The sequence below is a fragment of the Callospermophilus lateralis genome, chromosome 9, assembly GCF_048772815.1.
Source record: "Callospermophilus lateralis isolate mCalLat2 chromosome 9, mCalLat2.hap1, whole genome shotgun sequence".
NCBI lineage: Eukaryota > Metazoa > Chordata > Mammalia > Rodentia > Sciuridae > Callospermophilus > Callospermophilus lateralis.
In genome coordinates, this window is record NC_135313.1 from 37,494,992 (window position 1) to 37,521,750 (window position 26,759).

General features: G+C 38.7%; 1 protein-coding gene across 4 annotated transcripts in view; it reads left to right on the forward strand.

The window, feature by feature from the left end:
* The window catches only part of Ankrd44 (ankyrin repeat domain 44), a 295,099-nt gene that overhangs the window by 149,253 nt on the left and 119,087 nt on the right, over nt 1-26,759 (forward strand). For all 4 annotated transcript variants that reach the window (XM_076865519.2, XM_076865521.2, XM_076865520.2 and 1 more), the window contains exons 4-8: nt 10,456-10,526; nt 21,256-21,456; nt 21,805-21,892; nt 24,352-24,494; nt 25,991-26,203. In XM_076865519.2, the coding sequence (XP_076721634.1) occupies nt 10,456-10,526; nt 21,256-21,456; nt 21,805-21,892; nt 24,352-24,494; nt 25,991-26,203 (716 nt within the window). The remainder of the gene's footprint in view (nt 1-10,455; nt 10,527-21,255; nt 21,457-21,804; nt 21,893-24,351; nt 24,495-25,990; nt 26,204-26,759) is intronic.

Consider the following 26,759-nt stretch of genomic DNA (forward strand, 5'->3'; position numbering starts at 1 on the left):
GTGCAGAGAGGCTATCTTTCTTCTTCCTTGTTTCTGTTTGGGGAGATTAAAATCTAGAGGAAATGCCTCTGCCCATGGACTAGGCAAAAGGCCTATAATAAGGCTTTGCCCTTGTTTACGATAGTAAAGGAAAGTTGTTGAATTTTAAAGTAAATTGTACCAAGCTAGGTGCTGCAACATGTATTCAAGCGGAAGAGGAGAACATCGTGGGAAAGAATTGTGCTGTGATACACCAGAAAGATTCATGTTATCCTTAGTTTTGTTGTGTTCACATTCTGGAGGTGTTTCCCCAGGAAGCAAGTCATGTGCCCAGTGCTCCTGACAGTCATGTGGAACTGGGGTTAGACTTTGAAGAATGTTGTGATAAAACACCTAACAGTCCCAACCTGCTGTACTACCATTCAAATATATCAGTTGAACATCCTTATCTGAAAGTCTAAAATCCAAAACCCAAGACACTTTTGAGTGCCAATATGATGCTATAAGTGGAAAATTCCATACCTAACTTCATGTGATAGTTTAGTGCAGGTGCAATAAAAATATTGTGTAAAATTACCTTCAGGCTGTGTGTACAAGGTATATGTGAAACAAATAGATTTGATGTTTAAACTTGGATTCCCCCTTCCCAAGATATCTCTTTATATATGCAAATATTCCAAAATATGAAAAAAATTCCAAAATTTGAAAGGCTTTTGGTCTCAGCATTTTTTAAAAATATTTTTTTTTTTAGGTATAGTTGGACACAATGCCTTTATTTTATTTATTTATTTTTATGTGGTGCTGAGGAACAAACCCAGGGCCTCGCATGTGCTAAGCAAGCGCTCTACTGCTGAACTACAACCCCAGCCTCTTGGTCTCAGCTTTTGGATAGGGATGTTCAACCTGTGTTAAGAGCTTTCTCAGTCGGGTGTGGTGGCACATGCCTGTAATCCCAGCATCCCAGGGAGACTGAGGCAGGAGGATCACAAGTTCAAAGCCAGCCTTAGTAACTTAGTGAGGCCCTAAGAAATTTAGTGAGCCCCTGTTTCAAAACAAAAAACAAAGAAGAGCTTGGGATGTGGCTTGGTCGTTAATGCCCCTGGGTTCAATTCCCAGTGAGAGAAAGAAAGGAAGGAAGGAAGGAAGCAAGAGAGAAAGAAAAGAGTTCTCTCACCATCTCAGAGGAATGTTTGTTTCATGAATGTGCAAATTCAAATTCAAAACTTTGTCTTAGACTCTGAGGTTGTTTCTATATCTGAAAAGGAAGGTTTTATTTCTGCAGCATGAAATGGACCATCTGGGGCTGGTGACTGTTGAGAAACTTGGGTTCACACCACCTTCATGTAGGTATGGAATCTCTTCTCCTCTGTGTGGCTTATTCAATAGATCCTGGAGAAGCTGTAGCATGTATCTTGATTTACACACCTATTTGGTCTTAGAATTACAGAGCTCTTAATGTCTCTGGTATAATTTTGGTTCCACTCACTTTGGAATTTTTCTTTCTCTTCCCCATCAAATTAGGAAGACTTAGGGTATGGGCAAGCATTGGGGAAGTCCTTCAGCAATTCAAAAAATCTGAGGTCAACTTTTAGGATTCACATTGTTTTTACTTTCCCTAAGCAGTCCTTTATTCAATTTAAATTTTATATTCGTAAAGAAATATCATTGTGAGAGTATAATGATTTCAACTTTTGAGCTTACATCTGGCAGCTGACCCTTTAGGGAATCCAACCGAACTATTTTCCAATTTAATAATGAATGAGGTGCTAATGATTCCCATGTTGGACAAATAATTTGGCCTTGCCAGAACAGCCTGTTTCAGCTATATTCTCTGCTGTTGTATAAACTTACAGAGCAAATGAAACCTAAACCCATTGAATTTCTACTGAATTTTTTCTGCTTTTAACCAGATGGATGTAGCCTGAGAGCCCAAGGTCTTGAGGATGAATGGAAGCCTTGCAGATTGCACCTTCTTATCACTGTCAGTCCCCCTCTTACTCTGGCTTCTGTTTGGATCTGATTGAGTTAGGAATAAGGCAGAGAGAAGGTCAATGAGATCCATAAGAACCCATCAGTGATGAGAGTTAAGAGACCCAGGTTGAGATATAGGAAGAGGAGCACACAGAAAAATGACAACAGTAGAGATATACTGTAGAGAAAACCAAGGTTGGATAAGGGTTCCAGAGTTCTGGGAAGTGTGCATCCTGTAATATGGGAGATTGTCAGGTGTGCCTAGTAAATAAAACAGTTAATTTATTAGAATTTATGCCACCAAATGAATGGTAGTCTTGCAGAATTATTTCCTATGATTTTTCAAAATCTGCTTACCACTTGTGATGCAGCTTGCCTCCAGAGCTAGTGGCACATCATTTTTTCGATTCCCTTATGCATAACAAATACACATTGTTTGAGGATGGATTTGATATATTTTTTTAATCTGGTGAAAATCAACAATGCTGATTTTGGCTTACAAATGTCATGCAATTAAAAAGCAATGGACTGTTTCTTGTGGGTGTGTAAACTGGCTCTAACAGAAACTCCACGGGGAGTTTTTAAAAAATATTTTGAGCAATTGCCAGATACATGGAATTATCATATACTTCTCCAAGGCAATTGCTTGGAAAGACAGTGCTCTCGTGCTGTAATAAGATTTCATCTCTATGTTAAAAAGAAAATCAACAGCGACCTAATCTCATTATAATATAATCATGTTTCATATGATATTTCTTTCATGTGTGTTTATTTCAAAAATTAGAAGCCAGACTTTGCATAAACCAGCCTTAAGCTTTGGCTATTGTCTTTCACCTGTAAGAATTTTCAGTCACTCAGCCCACATTTTTCACGCCACTTCTTTTTTCTTTGTTCCACTCTTCCTAATGACAAGGCTAATGGAACAGAAATGCTGTCTCTGGAAAAGATGCCCAGAGTTCCCTTTACTCCTGATCTCTTGGAAGTAAAATTAAGAAGTAACAGGGAAAAGATGGAAAACATGCTAAATTTGTATTTAGACTGATCGTTTTTAGCTGAGCCTTTGTTCCTGAAGTGTCAGTATAGCCTAGTGCTTATTTTCACGTTTAAGCTTTAAAATGTCCTTGGGTAAAAAGCGTTTGCCTTTAAATCATTAGACATGCAGACTGTGTCCTTCCGTGCACAATGGTGCCTGACAGACAGGTAAATAACATGGAGCTTGCTTTCGAAAAATCAGTTATAAATATTCAATTCAGAGCCCAAACCATCTGACGCCTCCCTCTGAGAGGTAAATAAGACTCTGCAAAGTGTTTAGAGAAAGAGGATGGGGAAGCCAGCAGCAGGATGACGCTGATGAAATATGCATCCAATCCCTGTTCGGATAACTTGGCTTTTGTCATAGTAAATTCTCTCGAGGTGGGCCGTGGGGGAGGAGGTTTCCTGGCAGCTGCCTGTTCAGCCTTTTGCAGGAGGGGAGAGGTGGAATGCAGGACCTGCACAATGACTGAACCCAGCCATTTTCCCTAGATTCCTAATTGCGTGTCTTTCAGTTTCTCAAGAGACTCTGAGGCTTTAGGAACCTACATGACGCAGACGTCCTTCCACCCCTGTGTGTGTGCTTGGGGTCATTTTTCTCCTTGAAAGAATTTTCATATTGAAAGCTACATTTGGATCTGTATAAAGCTACAATGTTTTAGAACACATAGATAATAATAATTGTAGTAACAATGCCAGTGTATAAATATGTCTTAAACAATAGAAAAATGGGCAAAAATATGAACAAGTAATTCTCAGAAAGCAAATTACAAGTGGGCAGTAGACCAACATACTAGAAGATGCCCAATCTTATTAAACACAAAAACCATAAAGGGGGACACCATTTTCTCCCTATAAGATTTGCAATATTCATTTATTTTAAAAACAACATTATTGAAATATTGATCTACAATTAACTACATATATTTAAAGTGTACAATTTAATGAGTTTGAACCTAAGTGTACGCTCATGAAACCATTGGCCCTGATCAAAATAATGGATGTATCTACCATCTCCAGAAGTCTCCTTGTGTTCCTTTGTTTTATTTTTATTTGTTTGTGGATGGTAACATATTATGAGAACTATCTACCCTCTTAACAAATTTTCAAGTGCATACCACAATATTATTGATTCAGATTCACTTGAGTGAATCAACGAATCAATATCAAGTGTAGATGAAGACGTGGGAAACTGAGTCATCTTATACATTGTGAGTGCCTAGATGGGCACACATTGGAAAGTTGAGAATACCTATTAAAACCAGAAATGTGCACCACCTATGACACATAAGTCCATTTTAAGTGATCTTTCCTAGACAAATACTTGCACATTTGCAGAAGTAATTTTATGGATATTTGTTATTTAAACATCGCTTAGATAGTGGAGTATTAGAAATAATTAAGGTACCATCAGCAAAGGAATTGTCTAAAAATACATGGCATGTTTACATTGTAATACACGTTGCAGTTAAAAGGAATTAACTGATTCCATAAGTATCAACCTGGATAAATATAAAAAGGCTCTAGTTAAGTGGAGCAAGAAAATTCAGAGTGTTGATGCAATATAATACAATTTATATGAAAAATACATATTGTGACATATTTTAAAAAATCATCATGTAGCATTTTAAATATTCAAAAACTATTGTACTGACCACCCAGCTTCATTCTCAGAATTTTCTGTGGATACACATATTTGCGTCTGAAGACATAAAAGCAACTGGAAACTTAACATATTGAACTCAGAGCAGTGGTTAACCTCAGGGAGGAGGGGGGTATTCAGCACTGGGGGGTGATACTCGAGAGGATTTTACCTATATTTGTAATGATTCGTTAAAAAAACATTCATGTATTATATAACCCAAATGTGAATTCAAATATAGGTCATCACATTGTCATTGTGATAGGTAAATTTTCCTCGTTTCAAAACATCAGTTCTGTTGAAGAGACATTGCTGGGTGTCTCTTTTAATCAGAAAGTATCCTTCAGATGCTAACTATTCATTTAGGTCTGTCCTATGCTTATAGCTGTTCCTTAGTCCCTGACTCTTCTCCCATAATAGTTACCAAATATAACAAATAGTTACCAAATATATACTATATATATATATTTGTATCATGTGCCCCGTGTCAGGCAATTATCTTAGGACTTTTGGGTTAAATCCTTATAGACTATTTAGTGTTTTTACAAAATATAGGTTTGTTCTATCTATAATATTTTAATACTTACTTTTATCACATCAACAATAGTTTCTAATCATGTCTCACCTTATTGAGCACTCCTCCAAACCACCACGGGTACATTCTATGGCTAGACTTTTAAACTAACTCTTCTTTGTTTAATACCAAAATTGTTTTCAGTATTTCACTTTTGTGACCAACCTTTAATAAAACACCCTTGAAGATTAGTTTCAACATTCGTCTATAGTTATTTCCTTTAGGAAGATGTTATAGAGTCACCTAACACACACATGCAAAAGTCAGAAATGGGTTGTATGTGAGCGAGAGAGGAAGAGAGAGTGGGGGGGGAGTGAGGGAGAGGAGGAAGAGGAGGAGAAACAGAAAAAGGAGGAGAAGGAGGAGGGAAGGGAGAGGAGAAAGAGGGAAGGGAAAAGAAAGGGTGGGGGAAGAAGAAAGAGATGGAAGGTAAGGTTCAGACTTGCAGTGGCAAAAGCAGAACCACCAGTCTGAGTGTAAAATACTTGTAGGGCACGTGCCCTGCTGCCTTTGATATCTGGTTGTCTGGCTGTTGAGAGAGCTTCTGAGGTGAGATGCTTAGCTCCACAATGTAGTGATAACCAAATGGCACTGAGACTGCAAAAGGTTCCCCAGATTCTGGAGCTCTCCCACCTTGGGGATAAAGGGTTACAGTGGTCTCCTTCTCGGTATGCTCATCCTGCCTTATCGTGCAACAACTGGGATGAGCTATAATGATTGTGGAGGGAGAAGAACATGAGAAAAAAGTAACATAAGACCAACAGGTATTACATATCATTAAAATTTGAAATTTTCCTTTCAAATCAGACCATAAAACCAAGGTCATCTACAGATACAGAGGCAGCACTTGCTTTTTCCTCACCTGGAGCAAATCTTAGGAAAATCTTGGCAGTATATACTGTATGGCTGGGCCACTTTATATGGAAAGGGTGGAGAGTGTTGTTTTCTGTAAAGGGCTGCTAACCCAGAACAAAAATAATCTAAGAAAATGCAACTGAGTTTTACCACCCCTCCCATTTTTAGTAAACACAAAACCTCAAATGCCCTAGTTTTCTTTAAAAAATACTTTGTTAGAAAATATTTGAAGCATATAGAAAGATATGGAGAATGATATAATGAATATCCACATACTTTCTACCAAGCTTTAGTAAATCTTAACATTTTGTCATATTTGCATTGTGTCTTTTCTAAAAAGGACATTTAAAACATTGAAGGCCCAGTTATAGCCATCTGGTCACCCTAACTCCATCCCTTTTTCCACTCTTCCTCCCTAGATGCAACCACTGTCCAGAATTTGCATCTGTTCTCTCAACCATATTTTAGTTTTTATTTCATATCTATGTATCCATAAATAACATATAGAATTGTTTTTGTAAATCTAAACACCTTATATAACTGGAATTATGCCATAAGGTTTTGTTCTGCAACTCAATTCATTTGTTCAGTGTAACAATTTTAAGTAAATCTGTGTATATACAGAACTTCAGGCTGTTCATTTCCATGACCATGTAGGATTCCATTGTACAAATCACCACAATGTACTTATGCATTTCCCCCTTGATCAATATTTAGAATTACAACTTCTTATTGTGTAATCATGCTGCAGTGAACATTCTTACATGTGTAAGGATATGATTGGGGTGGAATTTCCAGGTGGGAGGGGGTATGCTCAACATAAGTTTTACTAGGTGATGCCACCTCATCATTCCCCCAAAGGAGCTTATACCAATTCACCCTGTTACTGGTTTTATGTTGAGTCTTCTTGTTACTCTATATCCTTGTTACCTCTAGGCATTGTTACATTTATCTTGTACCAATTTGTTGGATATGAAATGGTATGTTAATGCTGCTTTCATTTGCTTCTCTCTGGTGAATTTTGAAAAGTATCTTTCCAGTATGTGTCTTGCCAATTGGGTTTCTTCTTGCATTAGCTTTTGAATTTACAAAAAAAAACCAAAAAACAAAAAACAAAATTTACTCCTTCAGAGACTATGAATAATGGACTTGAAGCCAGTCCTCCAAGACTGCATGAAATCTGAATGATGTTTGTTGTGACATGAGTACCAAAGAAACAGCCTAAAAATAAGTAACAAATGTGCATTTGGCTCACAAGAGAGATACACAACTTGAACACAATGTGGTTAGACATTTCTATGACCCAAGAAAAGACATGACAAAAAGGTGGGTAGTTTTAGAAGTGTTGACTAACTTCTAGAAGTTTGGAAGAGGAAATACTAGAACCTGTAAGGATAAATGCTGTTTTTCTTTCTTTTCTTTTTTTTCTTTCCCCTTTCCTTCCTTCCTTCTTTCCTTCCCTCCTTCCTTCCTTCCTTCCTCCCTTCCTTCCTTTCTTTCCTCCTTCCCTCCCTCTCTTTCTTTCTAATTATGTTTGTTTCTAAATCAGAAAGGTAGGCTTAGTAACAACAATCTGGCACTCTGTTGGAACTCAGAAGATAAAATATGAATTTTAAAAAATTTATTTACTTATTTATTTAAATTAGGTATATATGACAGCAGAATGCATTTTGATTCATTGTACACAATTGTAGCACAACTTTTCATTCTTCTAGTTATACAAGATGTAGCATCACACCATATGTGCAGTCATACAGGTACCTAGGGTAATGATGTCCATCTCATTCCACCATGTTTCCTGCTGCCATGCCTCCTCCCCTTTCCTCCCTCCCCTTTGCCCAATCAAAGTTCCTCCATTTTTCCCATCCACTCTCCCACCCCATTATGGATCAGCATTCACTTATCAAGAGAGGACATTTGACCTTTGCTTTTTTTGGGGATTGGCTTATTTCACTTAGCATGATTTTCTTCAACTCCAGCCATTTACCTGCAAATGCCATAATTTTATTCTCTTTTAATGCTGAGTAATATTCCATTGTGCATATATACCACAATTTTTTAATCCATTCATCTAATGAAGAATATCCAAGTTGGTTCCACAGTTTAACTATTGTGAATTTAGCTGCTATAAACATTGATGTGGCTGTGTTACTATAGTATGTTGATTTTAAGTCCTTTGGGTATAGACTGAGGAGTGGGATAGCTGGGTCAAATGGTGGTTCCATATCAAGTTTTCTAAGGAATTTCCATACTGCTTTCCAGATTGGTTGTACCAATTTGCAGTCCCACCAGCAATGTATGAGTATACTTTTCCCCCCCACATCCTTGCTAACACTTATTGTTGTTTGTATTCTTAATTGAAAAATCTATTTTTAAAAATTATATTTAAAAATTTTAAGTTAGAGCTTTATAGTTATGCACAGCAGTTGGGTTCATCCTGACAAACTCATATATGCACAGGAATCAATTTCAGTTCATGAACCCTCCTTTCCCCTCCCTATAAAATTTGTTTTAGGTAGTGAGACCTTGATTTTAAGATCCACCATTTTTCTGTTTTAACAATATCTTTTTTTTTTCTTTAGCATCCTCTGACACTTGAGTCTCTCTTTCTCTTAAAATGATACTTGCTTGTACAAGTTCTAGGTGACGATTCTTTGTGTTCTTAAATCTCTGTGTAGGGCTTCTCATTTTGGTAGGGCAATGGCCATACTTTTTATTCCCTGTGAAAGTCTGAGTTGTAGATCTAGAAGTGTAGATAAGCATTAGAGGTGATTTGGAAATAAGAACTGCTAATATTTTTTTAAGTGTTTTGCAATTTACAAAGCATCTTCATGTTCATCTGATTCTTCCAGGTACCCAATGCAATGAATAGAGAAGTGTTAGTATTATTGTTATTGTTAGAGTCATTTACAGATTAGGAGCTCTAAATCACTGGGTCCAGTAGGTGTTAAAATCAGAACTTGAATCTGGGTCTTCTGACCACGGATCTTCCAACACCACATTCAATTTACTCCAGAGCATTTAGCTCAGAGCATCCTGCAACTGGGGCCAGAGATGCGTGCAGCCTTTGCCCACTCACAGTGATTTTACTGTGCTCCTTATCGAAGTGAGGGAGGTTGAAACCTTTTAGGCAAGCTGGTACTAATGAGATTAGCTTTCAAATGATTTTTAACCTTGATATATACTAAGCAACAATTCATCAGTGGCTCTTAACCTTGACAGGATGTTACAATAATCTTGGATCCTAGGAAGCATTTAAAAAATATTTGTGCTTGATGCCATCTCAAACCAATGAAATCAGAATGGAGGCTGGAGGGAGAGGTATTTTCTCTCTCTTTGCTTTAGACATTGTGTTCTTGTTTTCTGTGGTTAATTGCTGTTAATGGTATTTGTTCTTCAGTTAAGACAGTGTAAGTTCTATGATTTGTTATTTCCTTTGGTTCATGCCTTAAACTAAACATCAAGCTCACTTTTACCCATGAAAGTCTCTTGCTGCCTTTTCAAAGTTCTGTATTTCAGCTGCCAGCTGGCATTGGCCTCGAGGAGATTAGTCAACCTCTGCTTCTACTTGACTTACTTTCTCGGCTCTTGTCCCTTGAGGTACCCCCTCTTTTCTTCCCCTCCCCTGCCTTACTGTGTAGTTTCTTTGGTTCATGCCTCCACTCTTTGACCTCCTGAGCTTCTTTGTTTGCTGTCCTACAGCTAAAATGGGCTCTTCATGTTGCATCTACGGAGACATTTTGCATAGTTTTCTCATCCTCCCCTTCTGTAAGCTCTTTAATAGAACGTTTCATCTCTGACCAAAAGACTGATCAAAACCTCGAACCACAAAAAAGGAAGTTTGTTGTGGGTATTTTTGCTGTTCAGACATAGACTTGGTGGGCTTGCTGTCACGGAGAACTGTGAGAGTCTCCTGGAAGAAAGTCTCCTGCTTCCCCTGAATCCATTCAGGGGGAGCCTCTGCTCCATGATGATGACATGGCTTCATAAAATTTATTGGGTGTGAGGAGTATCTGAGTGTGAGCTGGTTCCTTCCGACTCATGCTTGAGCCTCTCTGCCCACTCCATAGCAGGAGGGGGCTGTGAGCAATCTACATAGGCTTCATGTTGTGTCTGTGCAAAAGCTTTGTGGAAGTTGGCTTTTTCCTATCAAAATATCTGGCTAGTCCTAGAGAAAACATTGGAATTTTTAGATAAAACATTTTTACAGGTCCTCTCATCCCAGACAAAATATTGTCAGGACATGATGGATGCCAAAAAAAAAAAAAAAAAAAAAAAAGAAAAAGAAAAGAAAATCTGGTGGTTATGTCAGACAAACAGGAGCAAGATAGAGCATTTGAGTAACACTGGCAAAAGGTTCTTTGACTCCATTATTCCTCTAACTTGTGCCGTTTGGTTCCAGGAGCTCGTGTGAATGCCAAGGACAACATGTGGCTGACTCCGCTGCACCGGGCTGTTGCTTCCAGAAGTGAAGTGAGTGACTACCTTATTTAATCTAATATCTACTACTTCTACGAAAAGAAGAATTCTTTCCACTGAATTAGGGATCCTCAGTGGTGAGCAAAAAGCTTTTGACTCTAAATGAAAGAAGGTTACCAAAAATGAATCGATGTTTACTTGAGCACCTTCTGCATGTCAGTCATGTACAAGGGAAATTGCTTGAGGTGGTCCAAGCTGCACAGCATGAACCTTGACTTCAGTGAGCTCTCAGTCTGGAGGTGGAAGCAAAACAGGAAGCAGATCAGTACAATATCCGAATTGAATTGGAGGAGGAAGTGACTGATGGCTTGCTTGAGTACAGGAAGCCTTTCAAGAAGATGTCAATGGAGCTGGTTCTTAAAGGATGAGCAGGGCTTGGCAGTCCAGGAGAAGGTGGGAGGGGCTGAGCTAAGGGGATAAACATGCCAGAGGAAAGGAGGAGTGAGTGTATGACTGGTGACTCAGGTAGATGTAACTGGAGTCCAGAGTGTAGGGGAAGGCAAGTTTGATAGTGGGCCAGAGGGCAGAAAGCCTGGTGTTCTCTGAGCAGTGGAGAATGATCACAGCAGTTAGTTGGTTCTTTTCAGGTCACTGAGTCAGGCAAACATGTCACTGGCATGTAAGTTCCATGAGGACGGGGATCTGTGTTTTATATCTTGATGTAGTCCAAGCCTGGTGCATCCTAGAAATAGAATGACACTGAGACCCAAGAAATAATTCATTGTTGAATGCTAGAAATCGGGGTGAAGGTGGCTAACAGATTTTCATTTTTTATGTGGATCTAGAGACAGGGAGGATGATTGTGGAAAACATGGCAAGTACATCAGCTGTTTCAGGGGGAGAATAAAGGATGGGAAGAGAAGACCACTCTGGGGTTCTGCAAGGAGCGTTAGAGAATGTCAGCCTGGCAGCCTGGCCAGGTGCCTACCACCCAGGGACACAGGATTCTCACCTCAGAGGCACTGGGCATCAAACCAGCCTTTGTGGGCAAATTTGCCAAGTGAAGATCCTCCTCCAGTACTGGGGAAGGAAATGTTCCAGATACACCTAGGAGCAGGGCGATGAATACGCTGAAGTAGCAGGTGTCTATGGCTGGCATCCATGTCAGCTTTTCCTCTTTGGCACCTATTGGGAAATTTCAAAACATACCTGGTAGGCGACAGTTTCATGTTCATAATCTTCCTTGCTATGCTATGTGGTTTGCATAGTTTTTAAAGAGAGGTTGGTTGTATTTGCTTTCTGATCAGCCCACATGGAATGAGGGACGTAATAATCCCAAATTACCTTGTTCAGATGCTGGGGAATTCAGAACCTTCTTATGGTCCCACATTGCCTTTCTGTTTTATCTGAGAAAATAGTTGTAGTGGGGCTGTTGGTGTTGGTAGAACCAGCTTCAGGAGGACAGTTCCTTCTTAGGGGAGTATTTCCTGGCCTCAATAGTAAGGCCACTTGATCTTTGGTGAATTTCTTTTAAGTGTCTTCAGGGCGGGCGGGGCGGGTGGGGGGAAATACAGCTAGTGAGAGAGAGATACAGATAGTGAGAGAGAGAATGAGAGAGGGACTCAGACTTATTCTCTCTCAAAAAGATTGATTTAGTGACAAAGAGAATGATGGAGCAACAAAGAAAATGAGATCTAGATGATCCCACTCTTAGGAAGCATGTGGGAGAGAAGGATAAAAAGTAGATGGTTTCAGGCCGAGCATGGTGGCTCACGCCTGTAATCCCAGAAGCTTGGGAGGCTGAGGCAGGAGGATCGCAAGTTGAAAGCCTGCCCCAGCAAAAGTGAGGCACTAAGCAACTCAGTGAGACCCTGTCTCTAAATAAAATACAAAATAGGGCTGGGGAAGTGGCTCAGTGGTTGAGTGTCCCAGAGTTCAATCCCCAGTACCAAAACAAACAAACAAACAAAAACCTAAAACCAGATGTTTCAGTACCATGTGACCTTCCTATAATCTCTACCATAGGGAAGTGAAACATTCAGCAAGTCTCTACCTTTATTAGCTCAACAAGCTGTAAAAGTTCAATCCTCAAAGCATCCATTTTTTGTCAACCATCAGCCCACTTTCTTCACAAATGTTTAGTGTGTTTGAACCCAGTCAACCCAATGCTAGATTGACTTGCAAGTCTAAGGCATCAATTGCTTATCCAAGTAACCAGCTCCTTCTGCAGTTTTGTTTGGGGCAAGGGTGGGGGGAATCCCTTGTAGGTGTATCTTGACAGGAAGGAACTGAATACAGATAAACCCTGAATTGTCATGATCATATACAAGGTCATGGAAGAAAATGTCTTCACAATAATATATGTTATGCTCGTTGAAGACTTTCTTATGAAAACTGGAGTCTCTGTAACTGTTCGAGTTGATTATGCAGTGAATTGCTGAACTCCAAGTTCATCACTGTGCTGTGAAATTCTAGTTTAGACTCCCTTCTTCTTTTAAATTTGGTCCTCTTGTCATTATTTTATGCCTCACTCAATAACTAATAATTGAGTGAAGTGCAGTAGGCATGAGGGGAAAGGACAGCGGAGGTTTGGATGGGTATTTTGTCATTTGGCTGTCAGCACTTGCTAAAGGGGACATCTGGTTTCAGCATGAGAGCTGGCACATCTGCCTATTGCTCAGATTGACAAGCACTGAGATGGCTTGCATGAGTATGTATTGGAAACCATTTCTTCATTGAAAAGCTTCTAAATGTTACACCACCCCCAAAGCCTCTTTGCTTCCCAAGTCTGGCATTCCCAGGTTGTAAACAATTTGGAGCCAATTTGGAGCAGTCTCATCTTCTCCCAAAGGGTTCCACTGGCTCCATCTTCCTTTTTCTCTGACCCTTCCCAAAACTGTGAAGAAATGAAGAGCCTATTACCAAAATATTAGGGAGGCCTATTTTGCAACGACTAGCTTAACATAGATGAGCAAGATTTGGGGCTGCCAAAGAGAATATTCTGAGGTATTCATATGAGCTCTTTTATATTGTTTCTCCAGCTTAGCTTATTCTTATTGCTTCTTTGTTTTTTTTTTCCCCCTAGATAAAAGCAGCTGTAGAGAAAGGAATTATATGTCTTCAAACCCAGAGAGCCTAACACATGCTTACGGAAGCTTAACACATGTTTGTTGAGGCCCACTGGGTGGAAGGCACTGTTAACTGTGCTGTGGGGACCTTCAGGATAATACAAAGTGTGGCCTCTGAGGACACCATGCTTGGGGCTGTCAGCCAAGCCCACCGTGGCCTGCATGTGAATGCAGCAGGCCTTTTACATGTACCCTTTCTGTAAAAAGCCAGGAGTAGCAAAGAGGAGACTTGCTGAATGTTTCACTTCCCTATGGTAGAGATTATCTTTTGGTTAGAAAAGTTAAAAATAGTTGTGTCCTATTTTTGGTGTGTAGGCTTGAGGACATTATGTCCATGCAAGTGTTATCACTGAAAGCATTTATTAAGCACTTGCTATGTACTAGACAGCATGCAAGGACTTTCTATGCATCATTCCATTTTAACCTCTGAGCCACCCTTTGAGGTATTACTCTTGGTAATGCTAATTAGGAAATACCATCTCAGAGAAGTTAAGTAAAGAGCCTAAGTTGTCACAGCCAGCAAGCAGAGGAGAGTGGAACCTGCTTGCTTAACCAAGCAGTTCTCTTTCCTCCACCCTATATTTTTTTGATGCATTATAATTAATAATGGTGGGATTTGTTGTTATATATTTGTGCATGCATAAAATATAATAATATAATTTCCCAGTAGCTCCCCTTTTCTTTCCCTACTGTATTCCCCTGGTCCTTTTCCTCTACTGTACTATTCTCCCTTTGAATTTCATGAGATACTACCCCACCTTTCTCTTCCTTTTTTCCTCTCTATCTTCCACATGTGAGAGAAAACATATCACCCTTGACTTTCTGAGTCTGGCTTATTTTGCTCAATATAATGTTCTTGAGTTCCATCCATTTCCCTGCAAATAATATAACTTCATTTTTCTTTATGATTAAAGAAAACCCCATTGTGTATCTCTGCCACACTTTTAAATCCATTTATCCACTCACAGACATCTGGGCTGGTTCCATAGTTTGACTATTGTGAATTATGCTGCTATGAACATGGGTATGCATATATCATTGCAGTTTGATGACATTCATGCTTTTGGATAAATACTGGGAAGTGGTACAGCTGGATCATATGGTGGGTCCGTGCCTAGTCTTTTGATGAACCTCCATATGATTTCTATAATTTAACCACCATGTCTTACTGCTTCCCTCACATTATATAAGCATCCTCTGAATACTGTTCCAACCAATAAAATGCATCTATTTTTGGCTTTTGTGCAGTCAAAAATTTCAAATATAATAAAGATCTTTTCCAGCATTGCAGCATTATAAACATTTTAGTATAGCTTAATGTTTTAAAACTTATATTTCATTCTTTCCTTTAAAAACATTGTCATTACTATGAACAAAATGCTAATAGACTGGAGAATTGGAAATATTATATGGAAGATTAGAATGTGATTGCTTTCTTCAAATCATTTTATGGTTTTAAAAAGATATTTACATCTAGAATATATTAGACTTGGATATATTAATTAGAATGTAGAAGTGTACTCATATTTAGTGTGCATTTAATCCATCAGGGGTGCTTGTTGAAAGACCCTGTTCTGGGAGTTCTTCTGTGATGGTCCTGATGGAGGCTATGATTGGGCCCTAAATCGGTACCTTAAAGAATCTGATGCCTCTGTTCTACATACCACACTTTGAGACCTGAAACTGAAGACTGGCAATACTTTAGTGTCTGCCTTTACTAATGTTGAGAGTCAATTCTTCATGAATAGTGCCCTTAGAATTCTCCCACGTCTCCAAGTCTCCAGTAACTGCCTTTGTGCTACTAGTTCTTAGAATAATTGTGCTCTAATAATAATTATAATAATAATAATAAAGGAGGAGTGTAGAGTGATGATGGATACTTCTAGAAGAACAAGCCTATTAATTGAATAAATTAGGTACCAATTTATATAATTCCTACAGAATATGAAATTGCTATAATCAGTAGGAATAAAAGCCCCCAGTGACTACAGGATATAGTAGAGGACTTTAAGACTTGAGTACAGTCTTGGAGATGTCAGTCCACACCACAGTAAATGTCCTGTTAATACTTGCAGATTAGTATGTACAGAGTTTTCTGATGACTACAGCAATGTATTTATTTCATTCAATTTTTTTTAAAAAAATATATAATATATGTGTAAGGCACCTGCCAAGCTTTGTGGAGAATACAGAAAGTTGTCTGTATTTAGATCAGCCTCTGATCTAAGCAACTTATAATTTATAAAATTTGACATTGTTTATGCCTTCAAGAACTATGTATAATCATAGCCATGACTTTTCCATGAGAAATATGACCAACATAAAGGTAATGCACATTTGAGAGTAAAAAAAACAATATGGAGGGCGAGAGTTTTAAAAATGTGTGTCTATTTCTTCTCCATGTGCCACAATGCATGTGTCTACTTTTTATTATGAGGTTGGAACCTGTAAAAAATGGAAATCAGTGGCTTCTAATGCCATCTCCAGTTTCGTCCCACATGACATTCATGAGTGTTCCTCCCTCTAAGATTTCTGCAGTTTGGTAGTATAAGGCAGCTTGCTGTGGGTGTCAAACAACACCTATAGTCTTAAGACTCAACATTAGCAGGGCTAACTCCTCCATTCAGGACAAGTGCCTTTTGCTCACTGGCATTCACTTGTTAAAAAAGATTCAAAGTCTTTAAAGGAGCACTATTTGCAGTGTGGCCTACACACTGGTGCCCACAGCTTTTGTCTTACGTGTTGCGTGTTGCGTTAAGAGTATACATTCAGAAACTTTTAGAACAATGTAATAATTTTGTTCTTGTTAAATTTAATAACAAGACAATCAAGTTAATAATTTTTGTATCTGTATTTTTTCATATTATTATTCTACTCATTGCTTTCTATGTATTTTATAAAAGTATTGACTCTTGATGCATTTGAAATAATAGAAATTTAAAAAACAAAAAACAAAAAACTAGTGCTGCACCAGATATCATTGGAAAAGCCACAGTTGAAGTATCTTTTCTTGATTCAGAAAGTATTCAACTTACCTTCTGCCATGTTAGGTTTTTTTTTTTTTTTTCCATTTTCTTTGTAATTTCTGTTAGAGAAAATTCCTGGATATTAATTTTTGGCCCATGTGTGATACCATAGAAGAGAGACTCCTTTGATTTAAAAGAGTTTTAATTTCCTTCATAGCCATAACACTATTCCCTTGTAAAACCAAGTTAAAGAACTTCCAAGATTCAATTTTTTGAAAGAGGAATGCACTTCTTAAAGCAGAAGTTGTCTTTTTTAATCATAACTTTGGTGTGGCTCAACTATTATATCAAAATCCTATTAAATATATTAAGCCACTTTGGTAAACTAAAATTTCAAATCTTAAAAGTGTAAATAACTATGGAAAACAAACATCTAAATGTATTTATGCCAGGATTCTTGGCCAAGACTGTCCATTGAGTAAGTTCTGGCCTAGCAGAACATGCTTGAGAGCCAAGTCAGCCAGGCTGACAGGTCATCATCCTGCCTGTAAAATGAAGATAGCACATGTATAAAATATACAGGTAGTCATCCTGCCTGTAAAATGAAGCTGCCTCTGAATGAAGGGGTCAGCCCAGATGGTCACATACCTTCTCCATTTCTAATATTTTATGTGTCTGTGAATCTAGTTCTATAATCATTTAAAAGACTATATTTTCACTTAAAAAATAAATTTGGGGAAATTAAGTAAAAGTCTCCCTTCACATGCTAAGTATTTTTTTCAATGGAGTTCTTATTAGGTAGATGAAAACTATGCAACTCATTACATAAACAGATATAGAAATAAAAATGGAGAATATCAAAGTTGAAACAGTTTACAAAAGTAGAGAAATAAAAGTTTTGGCTCTTCTAGGTATCCTTGAGCTGTGTAAAGGGCTTGGTGTGAAAGGCAAATGTGATGAAATGCCTACTCACATGGGAATTGCCTGAAGTTCCCACAATACAGATTAGAGATCCTGCCCCTTCTCTTTTTCCATTCTTCCCCCTCTGATAATGAACTTGAACCTTTTCCTTTACTGATTGTTGCCGTGCAGCCCAGATGTCAGTCAGAATCGTGGTGCCTCCTAAATAGATATGATTGTCTACGAGCTCGTCACTCTATCTTGTGCGAACTCTAACATTCTCCCAGTGGTTTAAAAGAATTTTCAGAGATTTCAGCTGCTGACTCTCTGGTTCCACAAGCCCGCTCCTCCTGCATTAGCTTGGTTTATGTGTCAGCCATCCCCTCTTCCCTGTCAGGTCACTGATGTGCACCTCGGGTGTGCTGGGCCCACATCCTCCCTCCTCGCTTTCTGTCCTCATTTCTTCCTTCTTGCAGCACTCCAGATGCTGTTACTCATGCAGAGCCACACAGCTCTGTACACCCTCTTCTCAAATTCCCCATTGACCCTTCACTGCACAAGAAGGGCCTTGCTCAACACAGTGCCCACTGGCTCTTTCAACAGTATCTGCCTTCCTTAGGAGGTAATTTGGCTTCAAAAAATATTTTTCTGTTATATAATAAAATTTAATTTCAACCAGTTATTTTCAATTTGCAGTAATTCAAACAAGAGGCTAGACCAAGGGGTCTGCAAACTTTTTCTGTCAAGGGCCAGAAGCAAGCAAGGATTTAGGGCTTTGATGATGACATACAGATTAAAGATCCTGCCCCTTCTCTTTTTCCATTCTTCCCCTTCTGATAATGAACTTGAACCTTTTCCTTTACTGATTGTTGACGTGCAGCCCAGAGGTCAGTCAGGATCGTGGTGCAAATAATCGTATGTGAGCAAATAAACAAGTCTGTGTCCCGATAAAACTGTTTGCAAAACATACCAAATTTATCTGAGTAAAATATTTAAACAATATTTTTGCAGGTATTTACTACTTAAGAATAAAGACTTTTCCCCCACAAACTTTAAAAGCATGTACTTCTATGGAAACTATAACCGGTATGCTAATATATGCTATCTTTGCTTAGCATGTTGCTTTGAGTGAATTGCAAATTATTCATAAGCTTTCATTTAAAAGTAGGGCTTTTCCTAAACAATGTCACACTCACTCACTCTAAATTACTTTAAAAGTAATCACATTTTGTTACCCTTAAAATGCAAATTTCTCATGAATACTTTGGTTTTATCTCCAAATAGTATAAATTTTTGAAATGATCCTGTATGTTTTGTTAGTCTATCCCAAATTTACATAATATTCAACACAAAGAATGAATCTATATAAGTACAGTAAAATAACAATGCAGGCAAAGATATTCAAGTGACAGCGTGTATTGTTATTTTGCTGGGAATATGTGAAAAGGATACTATACCACTTTTGGAGTATTGCTTTGAGATGGTTATCTCCAAACTCTTGGGTTGTATGTCTGCAAAATTTTGGTATGCATCCTCAAAACACATATCTCATTTATTTATAAATTATATGTATGAACTAGCTAATATGTCAAGGCACCATATCCTTGAGGTGAGACTTTTCATTTATCATACATAGTCCTACATAACTATTTAGATAATAGTCTCCTAATGATTTTTCTCTATTTTGGCCAAATTCTTGTCAGATCTGATTAAATTTGTCATTGTTTTTACCTTGTAATTGTCAGTGAAAGAAAACTTTCCATAGGAGTAAGAAGCTTGAGTTCTGTGCCTTCTACATTGTTAAAGCTTGCATATTACTAATATTATCTTTAATTCTTGGGTTCTTTGCATGGGTCTGTCCATTTTAGGGTTCTCTTGGTATGAAGGTACATGTTAGAATCTATAAATTGATTTAATAGGCTATTGTATCAAAGTGAATTCATAGCTCCCACCCACACTGTGGAAGCCCTCTTCTTCTCCAGAGGGAGTGTCCTACTACTGTAAGCGAGGTCGGCCCTCTGCTATACTGACCAAAGCTAAATATCAGCTAATATGATTTCCTTTTTAAAGAAAATAAATCTAGATAGAAGTTACGGCATTTTCTTCCCACATTGCAATCATGCATGCATCTAAATAAACCTATACTTTATGAGAATAAAATTGATAAATTTTTATTTTTTTCTTATTCTATTCAATTAATTTTCTTATTCTATTCTTATTCTATTAATCTCATATTGTGGCATATCTTGTGATTTATCTTTTATTTTTATTCACTCAATTTAGTTTGTAGGCTAGAACCCAGCTAATGTTTCTTCCTACCTTTTATAGCTATAGCAGCATTTCACATGTAGCATTTGAACGTTAATAATGTATATATACATGTTTCACTCTAAAATGGGCTCAGGAATATTTAGTAGTACTTTACCAGTCTTTCTGAGGATGAGTGGCATATATCTTTTTAAAAATTTTTGGTAATCTTAAATCATTTGTGTGGGCCCCATCAGTTTATTGGTTTTATTTATATCATTTAAATAGAGTATACACCAGTTTTCACACTGTTCATTTAAACTGTATTGTCTAATTTTGCACAGTTATTTATTTATTTGCTCTCATTCTGCTGTCCAGGTTAGCCATTTGTCTCAATATGTTACTACTGATTCATGAAACATCCCTTTTAATTCCCTCATTTTATGTTCCTGATAAGAGTGTTAATTTTGCTGAGTTCAAATCATTTAAAAAGTGGGGCACTTTTCTATGGCTAAATGATAAAGACTGGAAAGTCAATCCTTTGGGGAATGAGGTGGCCAAGGGTGAGTTCTTGGTCCATGATGGAAGAGTAGTATGGATGAATTTCACTGGTTTATTAATGCCACATTGACAAGGTGTCCATGAAGGAGCCCATTACCTGGTCCCAGGGAAGTCTCTAGTATTAGAGAGAAGCAACCAATAATCATTTCCTTCTCAAAAGGAATTATATCATTCACTTGACTGGAGAGAAGGAGAGCTTTACAGAAATGCTGGGGCCCATTAAAATCTCAGGGTGGAATCAAGCATCTGTGTTTTTAAGAGCTCCCAGGTGATTCCATCATATAGCCAAGGTTAAGAGTCATAGATCAAGAGGCTATTGAGCTGATTGGGCCCACAGAAGAAAAATAAAAAACAAGAGGCTCAGTAAGTTTAAAGACTTCAGTGTTGGTAAAAGAAGTTACTCACTAAAACATGGACAAGTTTGGGAAAAGATGGAACCATTTCAGAGCTTTTCAAGCTGAAATGGCAACAGACATATGACTTCACTTCACTGTTTATTGATCATAAAAAACTGAGGGTTAAGATGTTGGCAGAAAGAACCAAAGATTTACAAACTGATGCAAGAATGTTTGAAGCCTTTTAACTTTGGGAGTTTTGAAGCTTGTTGACAAACACCTCTAACTTTAGCTGATCTTTTGGGGACCTTTGTCCTGTGGATATTTTACCCAGCTATGCTCACCTATATAGGAGTACTCTCTTTTGGCCCAAGAATACCTTTTAAAGAAATACCTTTTAAATAAACCTTGGAAGCTTTATTTGATTTTAGAGATGTGTTAGGACTCTTGGCCTGTCAGAGAAAGGTAAAGCAAGTCTATCTTGATCTGTGTCTCTCTTTGGTCTTTATCATATACTACTTTCCTTGTCTGGAGCCAGCCTGGGAAAACAGGGAGTCTTCCCTGTCCCTGCATCTGGTGAAGCATTTATGGAAAGTGTTGACTGAGCATTTGTCAGTGACCCTTGCAAACTCTGCTTTTGTTGTAGGAAGCAGTGCAAGTACTGATTAAGCACTCTGCTGATGTCAATGCAAGGGACAAGAACTGGCAGACTCCCCTGCATGTGGCAGCAGCCAATAAAGCTGTCAAGTGTGCAGAAGTGATCATTCCCCTGCTGAGCAGTGTCAATGTCTCTGACCGCGGGGGGCGCACAGCTTTGCACCATGCGGCTCTGAATGGACATGTGGAGGTGGGTGTTCTCATCTTTAGGAACTGGGATGCTCCATACAGACCCTAAACTTATTGCTAAGACTTTTATATAATGTAAGAATAATATTTGTATACCAAACTTAGGCAGTTATATCCATTCTTAAATTTAGAGACCATATGAATTGAAAAAGTCTTTGGTCTTTTAATTTGACACCTGCCACGGGGTCTTCTGTGACATCATCTTTCTGGTTTGTTGAACTCCAGATTCCTGACTTGCATTTAGGGTTGATGTTAATCAACATTAGATCAAGCTTAGATCACCTGCAGGCAGCAAGGAACCCTCACCATTACAGAGTATGTGCTTGATTTCATTTTGGTTGTCTTTCAGATGGTCAACTTACTCTTGGCCAAAGGGGCAAACATCAATGCATTTGACAAGAAGGACCGGCGTGCCCTGCACTGGGCAGCATATATGGGTAAGAATCCCATGCATAGAAAGCAAAATGCACATAACCTAACTAAATAAGCTACAGGTCTCTTGTTGATCACGAAAGTTTTCTCTCAGGCAAGTCTGACTTCAAGTTTGGGCTCCAATTAAATGATTTGGCTCATTTTACTGGCACACACAGAGTGCTCTAGTTGGGCACTTGCTTTGTCAGAGATTTATTTACCTTGTAAAGAGGAGGAGTTTGGATCATGGTCTGGACCTTTCTGAATGTGCTTCAGTCCGGATTGGAAGTCTGCACGCATTGTGCTTATTTTAACTTGGTATGACAGCAAAATAAGGTGCTTAAGAAAGAGGACTGGCTAGCAAAGCAAAGACACAAGTGCTGTTTGTCTTTTTATTTATAAATGTTTTGGGAGGAAGGAAGAGAGGAAAAGCCTGGGTTGTAGTGGGTGCAAGTGCTGTGGACTGAGCTGGGAGTACAATCCTCATTTCTGCCTGCTCCACGCTACTGGAGAACGTGAAGGAAGAGGTTACACGTCTATGCTTGTCCTTTTTTTGCTTTTGTTCCATAAACTCTCTGACATATGATATACCTCACAGAGTTGATTCTCAGTGTGGATTTATAGGAAATAAAGAACTAAGATCCTTCCATTGAGAGAACATCTTAAGTTAGAAAAGAAGATAGAATTGTATCAGCACCAGGTTGTAAACAACCTGAATGCCTATCCATGGGAGATAGTTTTGGTAAATTCTGGAAGTTCTCAGTGGGACACTGTGTTAACTATGGTATTGATTCCCAAGCATGTTTATTAACATAGAGATTCTGCAAGGAAAACAGATCATAAGTGGTATGAATAATAGCATCCTCATTTAAAAAATAATCTATGCAATAAAAACAAATCTGGAAAATGTTACATACTGAAATATTAGCTGATTATCTCTAGGAATTAGTGAATGTGGGTGATTTTGCTTTCCGTTTAACACCTTTCTGCCTTACTGAATCCTTTTAAACAAGTGTGCAAGCCTTTTATCATCATTTAAAAAATTAAATGTAAGGGGAAAAAATGTAGGTTGGGGCAGGGATGAAATAAATTATATGGCTATCAATGGCTCTGAATGACTCCTAGGGCTTCAAAAAACCCCAAACCTTAAAACGTTGGTAACATCAGCATTTTCTTAAAATGGCACAGACTTTTGAGTTAGCTGAAGCAGACTAGATGTTAACTTGGTTCCTCCTGCATTGGAGGCAGGGAACACTTGCCAGGGGACAGGTGTTTAGGCAGGATAGACTATAAGCTAGAGCTAGAAAGGGCTCAGAGATTCTGGGGTTTCAAGTTCATTCTTTGACGATATAGAGTTAAAATTTTTGGATAAACCACCTTAAAGAATTACAGTCATGGGGCTGGGGTTGTATCTCAGTGGTAGAGCGCTTGCCTAGCATGTATGAGGCCCTGGGTTTGATCCCCAGCACCACACAAAACTAAATAAACAAAATAAAGGTATTGTGTCAGTCTACAACTAAAAATATTGATGTGTCATCAGAATACAGATAGCAAGACAAAAAAAACAACAAACCCTGTAGATGACCATCTTTAGGGGATAATGAGACAAAACCAAGACAAATAGCTTGAGATAGCACCACTAGTAATGGAATATACCTTTCTCTGTGTATAAGTCCCGGGAGAAGAAAAAGTCGAATTTTAATAAAACAAGCCAATACCAAACAGTCTGTCTGTCTCTCTGTCTCTATAGCTTAACCCTTCAGCTATCAGCCATGGTTCGAGCAATGACCCTGAAGCTTCAAACAAGCTTCAGTCATGAAATCAAAGCGAATCATACTATACACAGTGAATTAGAGGACAGAGTAAAATATTCTTGAAAAAAATACACATTGGAGTTGAAATTAGAAGAGTTTTATATTTAGCCATTCATGAGAGTACTTTGATGTCAAGCCATATGAAATTGCAATTTTTATGGGTTAAAAACCAACTAAACAACAGCAGACTCCTATGATTTAGCAATAATGTGGGGATGTTCAGATTAATTAATTTTTTTTCTTTTTTCAGTTTTTTCCACACCAGATTATTACTGTTAAACTTTTCAGGGAGAAATGGCAATTGTTTTAAAAAAAATCATTGCTTTCATTTTAGCACAAGTTTTAAAAGACTGTAGAATTCATATGGAACTATTAGCTGGGGCTGGTCCTTCTTTGTTGACATGATGACAGGCATTACTGCTACCACATCTTCTGAAGTCTTGCATATGAATCATCTTCTTTTCTTCCCACAGCATTTACATAATGTCTGCCACATAGAAGTTGCTCAGTAAATATTTGTTGAATATTTGCCATATGGCAGCTTTTCATAAATAGCTCAGCAAAATACTGGTGGCAAAAAAGCTAATGGTGAAATGAAATGATCCTTTGGTTGAAATGAGCCATCAAATGTCCTGTGAAGGTTAATGATGGTCTCTGCTGCTTTTGTCAAGGCCACCTGGATGTTGTGGCATTGCTCATTAACCACGGTGCTGAAGTGACCTGTAAGGATAAGAAGGGCTACACCCCACTGCATGCTGCGGCCTCCAACGGACAGATCAATGTTGTCAAACATCTCCTGAATCTGGGGGTAGAGGTGAGCGACAATTCATGCATCCCTGCATGGTCTGTGGGAGGGCGGTTCTGTTGTCTGCCATTAAAGACTGTTTGCATTTTAATTCAAGGAGGAGGAATTTATTTTCTAGCATTCTTTCTTTCTGAGTCTACATTGATAACTAATAAAGGGCAATGGGGGTTATAGACTAAGCAGAAGAAAACCAGATGCAGTCTAACTTTCTATAGCAACCTAGGTAGGGAAATATATAAACATTTATATTCTGTGTAATATATATTAACCAGTCACTTGTATAAGACACCGACGAGGGTTCCTCATCTCATGTGTGAGACAATGCAGGGAAGTTTAGAGGTGAAATGATTGGGTTATGAGAGTCTTAACCTAGTCAGTGTGTTAATCCCCTGGTAGGGATTAACTGGATGGTAACTGTAGGCAGGAAAGGTGTAGCTGGAGGAAGTGGGTCATGTGGGACATGCCTTTTAGGTATATATTTTGTCCCTGGAAAGTGGCGCTCTCTCTGTTTCCTAATGTCATGTTCCCAGATGTTTGTTTCCACCACACCCTTATGCCATGGTGTTCTGCCTCACCTCAGGCCCTGAGGAATGGAGTCCTTCATCTACGAACTGAGACCTCTGAAACTGTGAACCCCAAAGATAAACTTACCTCTTTAATTGTTCTTGTCGGATCTTTTGGTTACATCAGCAAAAAAGACGACTAAAACATCATCCTACCTTCAGAATCTAGAATTTGAAATTATGTCTTACAGCAGAAAATCATGAATGGATGGTAGGAACAAACATCAGACATGTCTCAGACATAAAACTAGGCAAGTTGGCCTGTGCCATGTGCCTTCAACACGCAGAATCAAAGCAAGGGTGAGGCTTTGGTGCATCCTTCCCAGGGAGGAAAGGAAAACCAAGTTGCTAAACTGAGACCAAAATGATGATACTCAGTACCTGGAGCAGGTCTTAAAAAGCAATAGGGAGCCATGAACTAGACACGCCTCAGGGAAGATCCACTGTTCTGCTATTAGAATTCAGCCTGGTGATGTGTCAGGCACCAGAGCAAAGCCAGAGTGGGCTCTGAGCTGACCTGTGTGTATGGATTCCAGAGCCACCTCTCCAGCCCGCTCCTGCCCTTCCTCTTTATGCTCACTTTGCCCTGGCCTTGAGTTTGGGGCTCTCTTCTGGCTCCTGGATTCACATCTTATGGCATTTTGAAAGCAGCTCTGCTTTTCATCCTGTGTCCTTTTCCTAGATAGAAAATGCTTTTCCACAGGATGACACCTCTAACTCTTCCTTCTGGGTCACTTTTTGTCACATTCACTTTTTCCCCGATCTTTACCTCAGGGTGACAAGCATTCCCAGGATAACCTGCTGTGGTGAGAGTAAGCTCTGAGTAATTATGTTGATGGATGGATATTTCCTTTCTGTAGTCACAGCCATTAGGCTTTTTGTGGAAAATGGAGCAAATTGGCTCCAGTGATTTTAATTGCCCTGTGTTGGACTCTTTTGCAGATTGATGAAATCAATGTCTATGGAAATACAGCACTTCACATCGCCTGCTACAATGGACAGGACGCTGTAGTTAACGAGCTGATTGACTATGGTGCTAATGTGAACCAACCAAACAACAACGGCTTCACCCCTTTGCATTTTGCTGCTGCCTCCACTCATGGTGCTTTGTGCCTGGAATTGTTAGTAAACAATGGGGCAGATGTTAACATTCAGGTACAACACTTAGTCTTTCTCTGTGTTAAATATCTTTGCATCGAGCTCTATTTGAGCAAAACTAACTGCTGTAAATTATACCATGTATAAATGGATTGCAGCCTTGAGCATCTCGAGGCACATGGCATTTTCCTGGACTGGAATGCTTCAGAAATAGCTATTTTGCTTCTACAGGTGTGGTGGGACCAGATGGAAGGCACTGAGGCTCTAACCATGTGCCCTTGGTGGCTTAGTTAATGCTCTAGGGAAAATACTGGGTCACAAGGATGTTGACTCAGCCCAGATCTAATGCAGAGATTAGGGCACAGCTGCTGAGAATTCAAAGGGAGGACTAATGATTATAGGCCTGTTTCCAGAATGTCCCTCAAATACTTTCCTAGAGCAAGCTACAGATACTGGCAGTGGCTTCAGTGATGTAGCAATGACTTGGTCCTAATGGTCATTCCTTTATTTAGCAAGTTTATTAAGGGTTACCTAGTGCCCTTTGTTTGGAAATGAAGGAATACTCCAAGAGGATATATGGTTTCTGCCAGCAAGGAATTTGCAATATAGAGTA